The sequence below is a fragment of the Podarcis erhardii genome, assembly GCF_964252035.2.
Source record: "Podarcis erhardii genome assembly, chromosome: 6".
Lineage (NCBI taxonomy): Eukaryota > Metazoa > Chordata > Lepidosauria > Squamata > Lacertidae > Podarcis > Podarcis erhardii.
In genome coordinates this window covers 11,639,739-11,656,621 of record NC_138510.1, presented here as the reverse complement: position 1 = coordinate 11,656,621, position 16,883 = coordinate 11,639,739, and the positions used below count along the sequence as shown (strand labels likewise).

General features: G+C 42.9%; 1 protein-coding gene across 8 annotated transcripts in view; it reads left to right on the top strand.

Moving 5' to 3' along the window:
- CDH4 (cadherin 4) overlaps positions 1–16,883 on the top strand; it is an 812,930-nt gene that overhangs the window by 624,481 nt on the left and 171,566 nt on the right. For all 8 annotated transcript variants that reach the window (XM_081867610.1, XM_081867611.1, XM_081867616.1 and 5 more), the window contains one exon: positions 2,605–2,760. In XM_081867610.1, coding sequence (XP_081723736.1) covers positions 2,605–2,760 — 156 coding nt within the window. The remainder of the gene's footprint in view (positions 1–2,604; positions 2,761–16,883) is intronic.

Genomic DNA, 16,883 nt, shown 5'->3' with positions numbered 1-16,883 from the left:
TATTTTTTTATCCGACTTAAAAACTTCTTGAATTTGAGCATAGTGAAACCAATCTTGCACCCTATTCTTTAATTTTTCAAAGCTCAGCAGTCTCCAATTGTCTCCTGTTTTTTCTATCATTTCCCAATATTTTGGCCATCCGACCTCCATATTGAGTCTTTTTCTGGCCTTGGCCTCCACTAACCTGAAACTGTTCTTAACCTGAAGCACCACTTTAGCTAATGAGGCCTTCCACGCCACCGCCGTGCGATTCCTGTTCTCATCCTGAAGCAAAGTTCTTTACCCGAGGTACTATTTCTGGGTTGGCAGAGTGTGTAACTTGAAGCATCTGTAACCTGAAGCATCTGTAAACCGAGGTACCACTGTATCTTCATACAGTAGGTCCTCATTTTATGGTGAGTGATGCATCTTCTCTTTCTTACCCTGAGTCAAAGCCATCAATCAGTTTGTGTCAGTGCTTCATCTAGTATTAACTTCTCAGCTGGTAAAAATCTATTTTAGGAATATAAGAGGAACCCTCCTGGATGATGATGATGATGATGATGATGATGATGATATGCCGCCCATCTGACTGAGTTGCCCCAGCCACTCTGGGCAGCTTCTAACAAAATATAAAAAACACAGTAAAACATCAACCATTAAAAACTTGCCTGAACAGGGCTGCCTTCAAGATGTCAAATAGTTGTTTTATCTGTTTGACATATGATGGGAGGGCATTTCACAGGGTGAGCAACAGTACTGAGAATGCCCTCTGTCTAGTTCCCTGTAGCATCAGGTCTCACAGTGAGAGAACCACCAAAAGGCCTTCAGAACTGGACCTCAGTGTCCAGGCTGCATGATGGACGTGGAGATGCTCCTTTAGGTATATAGGGCCGAGGCCGTTTAAGGCTTTGTAAGTCCACACCAACACTTTGAATTGTGCTCGGAACTGGCCTGTCCTGTTCAGCATCCTGCATTCTTACAGTGGCCAACCAGATGGTTGCCCGTGGGAGGACCACAATAATAAATAATAATAATAAATTTTATTTATATCCCGCCCTCCCCAGGGAAGCCGGGCTCAGGGCGGCTAACAATAAAACAGTACAAAAGTACAGCACAAACAACATTCTAAAATCATTCATTATAAAATTAATTAAATTCAAGCCACTGGCCACCATTGGGCCAGAGCTCCGCGAAGATTGCCGAAGGAGGGAGTCAGTCTGTGCCCTGGCCAAAGGCCTGGCGGAACAGCTCTGTTTTACAGGCCCTGCGGAAAGATGTCAAGTCCTGCAGGGCCCTAGTCTCTTGTGACAGAGTGTTCCACCAGGTCGGAGCCACAGCCGAAAAAGCCCTGGCTCTAGTTGAGGCCAGCCTAACTTCTCTATGGCCTGGGACCTTCAAGATGTTTTTATTTGAAGACCGTAAGTTTCTCTGTGGGGCATACCAGGCAAGACGTGAGCCAAACAGGACTCTCCCCTCTCCAATTTCTAGCAACTGTGAGAGCCAGTGTGGTGTAGTGGTTCAGAGCAGTTGTCTCGTAATCTGGGGAACCGGTTTCGCGTCTCCGCTCCTCCACATGCAGCTGCTGGGTGACCTTGGGCCAGTCACACTTCTTTGAAGTCTCTCAGCCCCACTCACCTCACAGAGTGTTTGTTGTGGGGGAGGAAGGGAAAGGAGAATGTTAGCCGCTTTGAGACTCCTTAAAGGGAGTGAAAGGCGGGATATCAAATCCAAACTCCAAATCCAAACTGGAATTCAGAAGTTTCTGGCAAATCAGGGCTGATAGCCATTTTGTGCAGTGGAGAAGAGAAAGGAAACTGTGTTATCCTCTGAATGGCTCCATCTTCTCTGGGTGCACCTTCCATGGGATGTGCATCAGATCCTTTTTAAAAAATGGTCCTTTTCAGTGGTCACACTCCAGCAATGGAATACCTGTTCCAGAGAGGCTTACCCAGCATCTACCTTGATGTCATTCTTATTTTCCCAAGTCTCATAATCTGCCTCTTTATATATATCTGTATTATGGTTTATTGATATGCTGTTTTCACAGGTTATATTGATTTATTGTATGCAGTTTTAATTTGCTTCTTTCTTTGTTGCAAGCTGCCCTGATAATATGGCTGTAGGGCAGGCAACATGCAAATATTTTGATCAGATAAAGAGATTGTGTATGTGCATTTTCACATATTGTTAAAACAGACCAGTCTGGCAGTGACTGCGTCTTTTGTTTCCCAAATTCCCATTTGCCTTTCTGGAATCCACTGGGCACTATTACTGATGCATGCCATGGGACCCATGAGCCAGTGGCTTGTGGATCTCACAGAAATTGTTTGTGATCTCAGGGGCTCGGCTAAATAACATAGAGTCCACACATGGCTGAAATGTGTAAGCACACAGCGTGCATTGTGTCACAGAAGATGTTGGAAAGATTCCTGAAACAAGCATCTCCTTGGTCTTTTGTGAACAGGTTGCTGAGTTGTTCCCTGCCTAAATCCACATGTGTGTAGAATAATAGGCTATTTTTCTCTACTCTTGATAGCTTTGTGTGCATGTCACCATGAACTTTCTTTCCCGCCTGCCTTGCATTCCAGGCTCTCTCATGGTTCCCTTTCATCTTTTATTCAGATACGTTCAGATAAGGACAGCGAGATCCACATAAGATACAGCATCACTGGTGTGGGAGCTGACCAACCACCTATGGAAGTCTTCAACATTGACCCTGTGTCTGGAAGAATGTACGTGACCCGTCCGATGGATAGAGAAGAAAGAGCATCCTATCACGTAAGCATGCAGCTTCTAGTATTTTGAGGCTTTCAGTCCTCAAATATTTTCTTCTCTTACCTTCTTGTTGGAGCTGACAATCTCAAAGCACATCACAATTAGAATTAAGCACAGAATACACAGTTTTGACAGCACCGAAACCAATCCATCAGCTCCTAACTGGGGGCATAAGGGCAGGGCAACAATTGTGCTTTAGAAATTATTTGAGGGAAAGGCTGAAAACGAGTGAGCTCCTGGTTTATTTATACCCTGCCCTCTACCCCACCCCACCCCCCAAAAATGGTTTTCAGAGCAGCTTTCAAAAATCAGTTCTAAGAGAGTCTCTGGCACATGAGGAAAAATGAAAGGGAGGGAGGAGGACAAAACTAGCTCAAGGACCAGTTCTTAACATTACTATGGGTCTTTGCTAGAGCATTCCCTTCCTCATAGGTCAGATCCCTGACCAGAGCTGGTGATTAAACATCCAGACCAGTGGAACAAGGCATCTAGCTGATTAGGAAGAAGATAAATAACCAGAATGACATCTTATGGCAGGAGTGATGAACCTCATTACATCTTCCAGGTCTCCCCATTTGACATGTCAGACCGTTTTCACCAAACCACAGCCACCTCCCCCAGGACACCAGGTGTGGGGTAGCTAAATATGTGCCTGGGCCAAAGCAGTTTTGTACTTTTCAAGCCACAGTGATCAGCTGATTGTCCGAATGGACAAAAAAATGATCATTGTGATGTCAGGTGATTATAGCTCCTTACCTATCAAACTTGGCCCATGAGAGGTGGGGGAGATCCTGCCTTCTAGCTGGATCCCCTTCGCCACCTCTGTCTTAGAGGAAGATCTGTGGCGATCAGTATTATCTACTAAAATGTCTCATGTAGCAATCATGACACTTGTTGCTCCTTTTTAAACGTTGCATGGCCTCCCATAGGAAGCCCATATGTCCGTATCAGGCTTCTCTTGGTTGCTTGCATGAGAAGTCTGGTATCTGAAGTACTTTGCAGGTTTTTTTAAAATTTCTTTTATCATTTATTCATTTATTACATTCACTTTGGAGCCAAGAACCTGATGGCTGCTATATTCAGATATTAAAGGCATGCCAACCCAAAGAGGTGACTATCTGTCTGGCATAAGAGTTTTCATCACATCAGAAAATATGCAGAAGGCTTATGGAGTGCCCAGTTTTTCCACTTACAGTTAGAAACATAGGGAACTGCTTTACACTGAGTCAGAAAACTGGTCCACGTTACTAAAGATTGTCTACAGCAGGCATGGCCAAACTTGGTCCTCCAGCTGTTCTGGGACTACAACTCCCATCATCCCTAGCTAACAGGACCAGTGGTCAGGGATGATGGGAACTGTAGTCTCAAAACAGCTGGAGGGCCAAGTTTGGCCATGCCTGGTCTACAGTGACTGGCAGCAGCAGTACTGGTTTCAGATAGGAGCCATTCCTACACTACCTGGAAATGCCAGGATTTCAACCTGGGACCTTCCTGTGCACAAGGTAGATGTTCTACAAATCAGCTATGGCCCCCCTGCAACTTGCATCTGTGTGCTTGCATTTTTCAAAAGCATTTATCCCTTCCTATCTTGTACTATATTTCTATCTTCATCCTTCAATTCTGCTCTAGTAATCGCAAGTTTATCAACCACTGACTCACCAAAACCTTACCAATAGTTTTGTGCCTCTTCCTTCTTGATACTGCAAACCTGTTACTATTTTCTTGCAAACCAAAATGTCTTGCCAACATCCTGTCTGCCACCTGCCCATCTGGCACCCAAAATTCTGTCCAGCCTTCTCCATCTTCCCATTCCCAACATTCATCTGCTACAACAATCTCAGTACACCAGAGTTCAGGTTTTTGTGTTTTCCCTGAAGAAATACAAGAGTCTGAAGAAAATAGTCAGCTGCTTTCTGGAAATCAGAGCCACCTGGGCGAGGTTTGCTTCTTACAAAGAGGCTGCAAGAGAGATCCTCATTATATAGGGATGGGGGATTAATTCAATTCTGTTTGCATTTCAAGGTAAACCTACCGAATTAACATTTTGCAAAGCGAAGCATAGCCGCCCTTTGAAATGTGCTCTTCTCCAATTTTCGCAGTGCAGTTCTCCAGCCAAATGTGTAGAAAACACATATATTAGAGAAAATTGCACATACAAATGCATATATTACTGAAAATAGCATATAGACATGCATTGTATTGGGGGAAATTGCTTTGCAGAAATGAGTATATATAGGCAATATTGCATACAATATTAGGAGCATTTGCACTAAAATCCTGATGAATTTTGGTGGCGGTGCTCCATAAGGAAGGAGGTGGTCTTTCAGATATTTGGGGCCTGAGTCATTCAGGGATTTAAGCATTAAAGTGAGCACATTGAATTGGGTCTAGAAATGAACTTGCAGCCAGCCCAGGACCTTTTGAATGCAGGAATTGACTCTACCACTAAGCTATAGGTAAAGGTAAAGGGACCCCTGACCATTAGGTCCAGTCGTGGCTGACTCTGGGGTTGCGGCTCTCATCTCGCTTTATAGGCCGAGGGAGCCAGCGTACAGTCATGTGGCCAGCATGACTAAGCCGCTTCTGGTGAACCAGAGCAGCGCATGGAAATGCCGTTTACCTTCCCGCCAGAGCAGTACCTATTTATCTACTTGCACTTTGACGTGCTTTCGAACTGCTAGGTTGGCAGGAGCAGGGACCGAGCAACAGGAGCTCACCCCGTCACGGGGATTCGAACCGCCGACCTTCTGATCAGCAAGTCCTAGGCTCTGTGGTTTAACCCACAGCGCCACCCACGTCCCTACCACTAAGCTATAGCCCTTGCTCAAAATCTATTGCTTCCCACACATGGATGCAAAAACCTGTCTGCATCCTACATACTGAATGACCTCCTGTGATCCCCAGAAAATATCTGAAGTCTTTGGCCTCCTGTGCTGGCAATCGGTAGACGCAGAGCAGAGCCTCTGAGCCAAATGGCTTTCCAAATGGATGCAATCAAGTAACTATGAATTTGATTGCTTGCACTGACTTCATCTTCTTAAAGAGTTCCATGGCAAGCACTGATCCCGCCAAGCTGTGTTTGCTTTGTCACACATTGAACTCTGTTGGCACTGCTTGTGGACAGAGGTGGAGGGACGACTAAACTATATTACCTCCTTAGCTGGAGGGAAGAAGAGATTTCCCCAGGGTTAAAGGGGAATCTAAGGGAAAGTTATTTTATCCCCCTTGAACAAAAGCAATTATTTTCTCCAGTGATCCCGGCGAAATATGAAGCAAAAGGAATATTTGAGACTTGGGCTTTGTGCTGCTTCAGAGCTGTCAGTAATGTTTCACTGGTGGCAGACCATTATAACTGGGGGATAATTGGGGGAAATGGTCTCAGAATAATGCCTTTGATGGAGTCATTAGGATTCCAGCATTAGAAACTCGCAGTCCAAAAGAAATAACTTTATCTGTCATAATGACGACTTTCGGCGACCTGGGACTACTTTATAAAAAGCGTTCATTAATAAATATACTGAGTTAAGACAATGGCTTTCAAGGTTGCTTAGAAATGGGTGCCTCTATCTCATTATGATATATTCATGGCTAGGGGTGAAAACGTTGAGTTTATAATTCCAAAAAGAACTTCCTTTAATCGTAGATCTTGAGTTTAGCCATCTAGCAATACATTAAAATCATTTAATCATAAGGCTGGATATGTTTAGCCTGGAAAAGAGGAGACTGAGAGGAGAAAAGATAGCCATCTTCAACTATCTAAATGGCTGTCACATGGAAAATGAAGCAAGCTTGTTTTCTCCTGCTGCAGAGGGTAGGACCCAAACCAATGGCTTCAAGTTACGAGGAAGGAGATTCCAACTAAACATCAGGAAGAACTTTCTGACAGTAAGAGCTGTTCGGCAGTGGAATGGTCTCTCACAAGAGGTGGTGGACTCTCCTTCCTTGGAGGTTTTTAAGCAGAGGAAGGCGATCTCTCATTGATGCTTTAGCTGAGATTCCTGCATTGCAGGGGGTTCAGCTTCTTTCTTCTTCTTCTTTGGGGATCACTCATAGCCAAGGAAGATTGTTTTCCATGAACACAGTCTTAACAGTGTGTCCGTAGGTGACTGTAGAGGCCAATACTAGATCCACACGTCCTTCTACAGTGAGGACATAGATTTCCAGGTGGGAGTTACTGTATTTTTCGCCCTATAGGACGCACTTTTTCCCCTCAAAAAATGAAGGGGAAATGTGTGTGCGTCCTATGGGGTGAATGCAGGCTTTCGCTGAAGCCTGGAGAGCGAGAGGGGTCAGTGCGCACAGAGCAGAGAGCTGCCTGTTTGGGGACTGGGGTCGGGGGAAGCTCGGGCCTCCCCTGCCCCAGCCCCGCGCCTGGGGGGGGGGAAATAATTTTTTTCCTTTATTTCCCCCCAAAAAAACTAGGTGTGCCTTATGGGACGGTGCGTCCTATAGGGCGAAAAATACGGTAATCACGGTGAGGGTTTGCCAAACGTGCCTTCCTCTTAGCTCGTTTTCCCTTTTCGCCCTGAGTTCATGCTTCCTCTAAGTCCATGACACCTTTGGTAAAGGCTGTTCTCCAATTACAGTGCTTGCAGGCCAGTGTTTTCCAATTCTCAACATTTATTCTGCATTTCTTTGGATTTGCCTTCAGAGAGTCTTTAAACCTCTTTTGTTGACCACCAGCATTACGCTTTCCATTTTTAAGTCCGGAATAGAGTAGTTGCTTTGGAAGATGATAATCAGGCATCCGCACAACATGACCAGTCCAACAAAGTTGATGTTGAAGAATCATTGCTTCAACAGTGGTGATCTTTGCTTCTTCCAGTACACTGACATTAGTTCACCTGTCTTCCCAAGCAATGTGCAAAATTTTTCAGAGACAGCCTTGATGGAATCTTTCGAGGAGTTGGAGATGGCTTATATAAGTGGTTCATATATCACAAGCGTACAGTAAAGTTGGTAATACAATAGCTTTGTAAACAAGCATTTTGGTTTCCCTGCTATGTCCCAGTCCTCAAACACTCTGTGCTTCAAAGCTGCACTCACAGAGCTCAGGCTGCCTTCAGATGTCTTCTAAAGGTTGTATTGTTATTTATCTCCTTGGCTCGGGGGTTGCAGAACTCCATATCCTTCAACGTTTCTCTGATGAAAATAGGGATGTTCTGGGATCAAATTAGAAACCAGGACAGCTTCTGTAAACCTGGAACTGTTCCTGGAAAATAGGGACACTTGGAGGGTCTCCTACAGGCATGAAATGCAATGAAGATACCTAGATTAGCAGATTCACATAAACCCTCTTTGAGCACATGCAGAGATTCGCGTCGTCCTACTGTTGCCTTTCGGTGTCCAATTTCCAAATCAATTAAAATCAGAATTAGTGTAGATATTAATCAGAGTTCTGTTTAATTCCATCCCTAGTTTTCAACAAATGCTTTCCTTTTAACCTAATTGCACTGCTTCGTGATCACAATTATTATATCATTGTGTGTATTTTTTAATTGTCCGTGTTCATCATCCATTTCCCTAATTAACACCAACCTTATTTTTTGTGTGTACCAAGGGGGAATAGAGTAATTTTCGAATTAATTTGGTTGATGTGTAATGGAAGTTGCTTGGAATAGAACTGTTGGCAAAATCTTCAATACTTCAATCTTCAACGAATGTTGAAGGGAGATCTTTGGAACCAAAGGTACAACACACATTACCAGGTTCTCATGCATCACTGGGGGAAAAGAGAACTAAAAAAGATATAGATTTACATAACTCAGAGTAATTCAAAAAGTCACAAGCTACGGACAAACTGCCCAAAATGAGAATGATACTCAAGAGCTTTGGACAAAGCTACCGAGAGCAGGAACAACTGTAAGAATGGTGCTTCTGCCATGCATCTAGATGGATGGATAGATAGATAGATAGATAGATAGATAGATGGATGATAGGTAGATAGATAGATAGATAGATAGATAGATAGATAGATGATAGATAGATAGATGATAGATAGATAGATGATAGAGAGAGAGAGAGAGAGAGAGAGAGAGATGATAGATAGATGATAGATAGATAGATAGATAGATGATAGATAGATAGATAGATAGATAGATAGATAGATAGATAGGTACCTCAGGTTAAGAACTTAATTCGTTCTGGAGGTCCCTTCTTAACCTGAAACTGTTATTAACCTGAGGTACCACTTTAGCTAATGGGGCCTCCTGCTGCCGCCATGTCGCCATGCCGCCGCATTGTGATTTCTGTTCTCATCCTGAAGCAAATTCTCATCCTGAAGCAAAGTTCTTAACCCAAGGTACTATTTCTGGGTTAGCGGATTCTGTAACCTGAAGCGTCTGTAACCCGAGGTACCACTGTAGATAGAGAGGATAGGTGATGATAGATAGATAGATAGATAGATAGATAGATAGATAGATAGATAGATAGATGATAGATGATAGATAGATAGATAGATAGATGATAGAGATAGAGATAGATAGATAGATAGATAGATAGATAGATAGATAGATAGATAGATAGATAGAGATAGATAGATGATAGATGATAGATAGATGATAGATATAGAATCTTTATTTGCATCAGCCACTAGCCATAGCAATAAAATAAAATAAAATGTACTGAAGACAGAGGTAAAAACTTAACCATAGAAAATACATTTTGGGGTTTACATCAATAATCAAGTAACAGATCTTATTCTAATTGACCCCGCTAAAAACCTTGCAGTTTTTGCTGTCACCTGATCACCTTGATCTGCTAGAAGAAAGGGCACAGTAGCATTGGTTGAGTGACCCAGCATGGACAATAATAGAGGGGTAATAACCTCACTCCTCAAATCTTTGTAAAGAGTGCAAGCCAGAAGCACATGAGCCACTGACTCAGTACTGCCCCCTCCCCAGGGACAACCATTTTTTCAGTGGAATTTTTTGAAATCGACCCTCAAGTACAGCCGAAGGCAGTATATTCAATCTTGTGAAAGTGAAAGCACGTCTCTATTTTGGAATTGTTAAATTCTGCGAATAGGGTGCCTGAGTGTCAAAATGACTAGGTGGGAAATAATTATTTATGATTATGATTATAATCATATCATGGGCAAAATTTCCTTATTGTGGCCAGATTATTCTGTTGCTTGCTATCATATAAAAGGTAAAGGGACCCCTGACCATTAGGTCCAGTCGTGACCAACTCTGGGGTTGCGGTGCTCATCTCGCTTTATTGGCTGAGGGAGCTGGCGTATAGCTTCCGGGTCATGTGGCCAGCATGACTAAGCTGCTTCTGGCAAACCAGAGCAACGCACGGAAATGCCATTTACCTTCCTGCTGGAGTGGTACCTATTTACTTGCACTTTGATGTGCTTTCGAACTGCTAGGTTGGCAGGAGCAGGGACTGAGCAATGGAAGCTCACCCCGTCGCGGGGATTCGAACTGCCGACCTTCTGATCAGCAAGTCCTAGGCTCTGTGGTTTAACCCACAGCGCCACCCGCGTCCCTTTGCTATCATATAGGTGCTGTCTAATTAAATTATTTGCTTTACTGAAGCCCAGTGTTAGTAACTGTTGTGGTGAAAAACCAGAAAAGTAAAGCTTTTGGTTGACAATTTTAGTCCAAGCCTCTAAGCTGCACAGAACACCAGAGTCCTGTCTGAAACCTTAAGAATGCTGATTGTCCATTCTTATTTGGGAGCCCATTTTCTCCTATGTCCTACATTTAGAAAAACACTGACAATTGATTAGTCTAACAAGATCACCTCTTGGATTAAGAGTCAGTAGCTGTGGCCCAAACCTCTGAACAGGAAAACCAGCGGATAAATATTTGCGCAGCCCACATCAGAAATTGCAAGGGTTTCCTTTTTAACCTTCTGTGCCTTCCTGTGGTGGTGCCAGTTGCAAAGTACAGGAAAAAAAATCATTCCAGTCTATGGATTTTAATTAATTCCATAGACAAGTTGATAGCCTTTGGACTTCATTAAGTCTCCAGGCCTTCATCTTTTAATTAAGAGCAGCCTGACAAGATCAGACCAATGGTCGATCTAGACAAATACGTCATTTTCAACAGTGGCCTCTTGTATTTATTCTAAAGGAAGTCCACTTCATCACAGAAAAATAGCCAGGTAGTGAATTCTCCATAGCACAAAATCCCAGCTTCTGCACACCAAGCATACAGAGTCTGCAGTCATTATGAATAATGCATTTCTGAGCATTTTTTTCTGCCTCTAGTTTCTCTGTGATTTATTCTGTCTTCAGTAACTCAGGAAAGCCCACAAGCAGAGTGTAGATTCCATGTGCATGTGTTAGAAACATTGGGAGTTGCCTTAGACAGAGTTAGACCACTGGCCCATCTAGCTCAGTACACTGACTGGGTTTTTCCAGGGTTTCAGGCAGGGGGCATTCCTAGCCCTAGCTGGTGATGTCAGGATTTGGGCCTGGGACCACCTCCATGCAGAGCAGATCCTCTGGTCTGCCACTAAGTTGTCTCCCTTCCCCCTGAGTTCCAATGTTGTCTGCTGCCTCCATTTGGACCCTCCAAGTGTCCCTATTTTCAGGGACATACCCGGATTTACAGCCTCGGTTTCTGATTTGATCCCAGAATGTCCTGCTTTTCCTTAGAACATCCCTATTTTCATAGGAGATATGTAGGAAGGTATGGCGTTATTTGACACACACACCCCGAGCCAAGGAGATAAATAACTATACAACCTTTAGAAGACATGTGAAGATGACACTGTATAGGGAAGTCTGTTTAATGTTTTAGTATGTTTTTATATATGTTGGAAGCCACCCAGAGTTGTTGTTGTTGTTGTTGTTGTTGTTGAATAGGACACCCCTATTTTCACTGAAGAAATGTTGGAGGGTATGTCCATTGCCCCAACAAGGCAAATCAGGCCTGTGATGGTAGTACAGTTAGGTGCATAGCGAAGATTGTTGCAACTGAACCCCATGTAGCTTGAGCTTCAAAAGTAGCCTGCAATGTGCTATGGAGGTCTGTGGTTCAGAGAGACAAAAATCAGCCATCCTGCTACCTGCTCTAATGGATCCATGTGCAACCGTTCCCATGTGGGAAACTACTGAACTGCAGGTAGCACCTTTTGGGCTTGTACTGACTCCACCTCCCAGGGGGTGGGCATTTGGGCCACATCTGGATAGCAAGGAGTACAAAATGAGCTCACGGGTTCTCCTGAGCCTAGCCTGATGTCATGAGTCCAGGTTCCCGGCTTGATAACACAGCAAGCATAGTTACCATATTTCTCGCCCCATAGGGCGCACCGGCCCATAGGGCACACCTAGTTTTTTTTTGGGGGGGGAAATAAAGAAAAAAAATATTTTTCCCCCCAGGCGCGGGGCTGCGGAAGCCTGAGCTTCCCCTGACCCCAGCCCCCAGAACAGGCTGCTATCCGCAAGCCTAGGTTGCCCAGCGGGAAGTCGCGCCGGTCTCCCCAGGATTGCGGATATCTGCCCGAAGCCCGGGGTGCGCTCCGCTGATTGGCTCAGCTCCAGCCTCTTCCTGTCCTGACAAGCTGTCACTGTGTAAGCTCATGCCTTTTTGCATGTCTGGAGAGTTTTGGCTGTCTTCCAGCCCGCTCTCCAATGTTCCCTTGGCAACCTGCATTCCACTGCCCAGAGGAGTTGCCTCTAACTGCTGTATCCTTTGCTCAGCCTGATTAACCTCTGAGCTTCTCTGTTCCTGGCTGCGATTTGCAGCCAACTGCAAATCTTCACTGAGAGCTGTCTCATTCCTGACACTTGTGCCCTCATGTGCTTCTGCAGCCTTGCTCAATCTTTGGTCCTGACTTCTAGTTTGGTCCGTCATCCTGCCACCCAGTTTGCCCTTCAGTCCTGAACAGCACAGAGTTAAACGATGGTGTTCACTCCTATAAGATGAGCTTGGGTAAGTTTAGGAGAGAATCAGACATATTCATGGAGGTTGGGGCTACTAACTCTGATAGCTATGTTCCATTTCTATTGTTGGAGGGAGTGTGTCTCTGAATGTCAGTTTTAGGGAATTGAAACTGGGGAAATTACCATTGGGCTCAAGTTCTACTTGTTTGCTTCCCAGAGGTATCTGGTTGTCCACCATGACAAGAGTGCATTTATTGCATTTGTTAAAAAAAGACAAAGAAGAAACCGAGCCTCATTTTTAGTCCTTAAATGTATATTTTGTACTTTGTAATTCTAAAATAATGAAATATGTATGATACGTCCATTCCCCACCTGTGTATTTACAGCTTTGCTGCTTCCCTGCTTAGCAATCCCCACTTGTGTTAGATGCAGCTATTGAATAATGTCAAAGGGCAAAGGGCAGATTGCCCTTGGGGTGGGGGGAAAAGTAATTCTCAGCTAGAATTAAAGTTATTATCTTCAAACTGAAATGGCGATGGATTCCTTCTTTGCTCTATCTTCAGCTCAGAAAAAACACCTCCTTTCTGAGATAAAGCAGAGAGCAAAGCCGATATCTCATCCTTTCACATCTGCCTCCCCATCCTCCCTTCCCTTCCCAGACAAAGTTTTAATTATATTTGATAGCTCTTCTTTGAAATCTCCAGGAGTTAAGTAATTTCTTTGCACTGTAAGCCTATCGGCGTGTCGCCTGCACTGCCCCACATACATATGCATTCGCTCGCGGTTTGCACTCGAGCAAAAAGCAATTCAGCGAGCAAGTGTCTCGTAATCTCACTTAAAGCTGCTGCCGTGATACACGCAGACAAGCCCTGGTTGACACATCTGTTTAATGGCACATTTGTGTCAAGAGCTGGGCTGGCAAGTGGGGATTCCCCAAGCAGAGGTTCCGGTGAAGGATGCTTGGCAAATATAGTCTTTGCGGATACCGATATGAACTAACCTGATCTGAGCTTTCCACATGAATTTGCAAATCAGTTCTAGGGAAGGAGGGACACACTGTAATCTGGTCCATCCCAGTTCTCAGAGGGAACAGGACTCAACCCATTCTGCCCTGCTTCCTTTTTTTTTTTTATAAATATTTATTAAAGTTTTTGAATACAAATACACAAATAATAAACAATCTTACTTCCAACGCAACGTAGTTTCATCAATTCTTTGGACTCCCTCACGTCTCCCGCTCCCATTTTCATCGTAAAAGGTTTTTCCAAGCAAATTATCAACTTGTTTACGGTCTTATATCCACTCATTTAAATATAATCTAGCAATTCTCCAAAAAATTTATGTTTTCTTTAATCTCACTTATCATCGAATTCAAATCTAGTTTAGTGGTGGCCAATTTTTTATAATCTAGCATCCTTCTTAACTTTCAACCAAGTTACAATGTTTTTGTAAATACATCTTAAATTTCTTCCAATCTTCTTCAATCCTCTCTTCTCCCAGGTCTCGGATTCTGCCAGTCATCTCGGCCAGTTGCATATAGTCCATCAGCTGCATCTGCCACTCTTCCAGTGTGGGTAGATCTTGAGTTTTCCAGTTTTTAGCAATGAGTATCCTTGCTGCCGTTGTTGCATACATAAAAAATGTTCGATCCTTCTTTAACACCTTCTGGCCGACAATACCCAGGAGGAAGGCCTCTGGTTTCTTAGTGAAGGTATACTTAAATACCTTTTTTCAGTTCATTATATATCATTTCCCAGAAGGCCTTCACCTTAGGGCATGTCCACCAGAGGTGAAAGAATGTTCCTTCATTTTCTTTACATTTCCAACATTTATTATCAGACGAATGATATATTTTGGCAAGTTTAACTGGGGTCATGTACCATCTATATATCATTTTCATTACATTTTCCTTCAGAGCATTGCAAGCGGTGAAGTTCAACCCAGTGGTCCATAACCTTTCCCAGTCCTCAAACATTATGTTATGCCCAATGTCCTGTGCCCACTTTATCATAGCCGATTTAACCATTTCATCTTGTGTATTCCATTTTAACAGCAAGTTATACATTCTAGATAGTACCTTAGTCTTTGGTTCTAACAATTCTGTTTCTAATTTCGATTTCTCCACCAGGAACCCTAACTTTTTGTCATTTTTAAAAACTTCTTTAATCTGAGCGTAATGTAACCAGTCTCGCACTTTATCCTTCATTTTCTCCAAACTCTGCAATTTCCAATTGTCTCCATCTTTTTCTAATATTTCCCAATATTTTGGCCATCTGGCCTCCATATTGGGTCTTTTTCGGGCCTTAGCTTCCAGAGGCGAAAGCCACCTCGGAGTCTTGTTTTCCAATAAGTCTTTGTATTTTGTCCAGACATTAAATACTGCTTTCCTAACAATATGGTTCTTAAAGGCCTTATTGATCTTAACTTTGTCGTACCATAAGTATGCATGCCAACCAAAAGCATTGTTGAAACCTTCCAAATCCAGTACGTCAGTGTCCTCGAGAAGTAGCCAGTCTTTTAGCCAGCAGAAAGCTGCAGCTTCATAGTACAGCTTTAAGTCTGGCAGGGCAAAGCCCCCTCTTTCTTTCGCATCAGTTAATATCTTAAACTTAATTCTGGGCTTTTTGCCCTGCCAGACAAATTTAGAAATATCTTTCTGCCACTTCCGGAAGCACTCCGTCTTGTCCACAATCTGTAGTGTTTGAAACAAAAACAACATTTTTGGCAATACATTCATCTTAATAGCAGCAATTCGGCCTAACAAAGAAAGCTTCAGTTTTGTCCAACTGTCCAAGTTTCTCTTAATTTCAGACCAACATTTTTCATAGTTATCCTTAAATAGACTCAGATTTTTTGCTGTTATATTTACCCCTAGGTACTTTACTTTTTTAACCACAGTTAGTTCTGTTTCTCTCTGAAACCGTTCTGACTCTGTATCTGTCAAATTTTTTCCCAACACCTTAGTTTTCTGTTTATTTAATTTAAATCCCGCCACCTGACCAAAGTCCTGAATCAGTTGTAATACTCTTTTCGTACTAGATTCTGGCTCCTGCAGGGTCAAAACTAGGTCATCTGCAAAAGCTTTAAGTTTGTATTGTTTCGCTCCGACCTGAATCCCTTCCACCAACCGGTCCCCTCTGATCATGTTCAAGAGCACCTCCAGAACCGAAATAAATAACAGAGGGGAAATCGGGCAGCCTTGTCGTGTTCCTTTTTCAATTTTGAACTCTTCTGTAACCACATTGTTAACTATCAATTTGGCCTTTTGTTCTGAATATATTGCGTCAATCCCGCTCTCAAACCCCCGTCCCACTCCCATTTCTTTTAAATTTCCCTTCATAAATTTCCAAGAAATATTATCAAAGGCCTTCTCCGCATCTATAAAAATTAGCACTGCTTTTGTGTTTATATCTGTTTGCAAAAGTTGCAAAATGTCAATAACGTTCCTTGTATTAGCAAACATATGTCTACCTGGAAGAAAGCCTGCTTGGTCTTTATGGATTACCTCATTTAAAACTCTTTTAAATCTGCTTGCCAAAACATCTGCAAATATTTTGTAATCCACATTTAAAAGGGAGATGGGACGGTAGTTCTTAAGTTGTGTCTTTTCAGTTTCCAGTTTTGGTATCAATGTGATAAAAGCTTCCTTCCACGATTCCGGCGCCCTCTTCCCCTCCATAATTTCGTTGCAGACCTCCATCATTGGTTGGATCAAGTAGTCTTTTAATGTCTTGTAATACTTGGAGGTCAAACCGTCTGGCCCTGGAGATTTGCCCAATTGCATGTTCTGAATGGCTTGTTCAATCTCTTGTCGTGTTATTTTATTATTCAGGATTGTTCTGGTTTTTTGTGACAACTTTGTTAATCCATTTCTTTCCAAAAATTGTTTAATCTCAACCTCGTCTTGCGGCCCTTGAGTATATAATTTTTTGAAATATCTCTGGAAGCACTTTCTAATCTCCGCGGGGTTCTGAATGTTTCTTCCTTCAATTTCTAGATTTGTGACTGTGTTTAGTTTTTGTCTCTTCTTCAACTGCCAAGCTAGCAGTTTCCCACATTTATTTGCCGATTCAAAAGTTTTTTGTTTCATTAGTTTGATCTTCCACTCTATCTCCTGGTTTATCAATTTAGAATATTGTGCTTGGTGATGTTTAATTTCTCTCAGAATCGGCTGTGACTTCGGGTTAGATCTTAACTTCTTCTCCAGTTCTTTGATTTTCTGCAGGATCTTGTCTTTCCTTCCATTTTGTGTCCTTTTCTTTACAGCGTTCTGTTGTATCAAGAACCC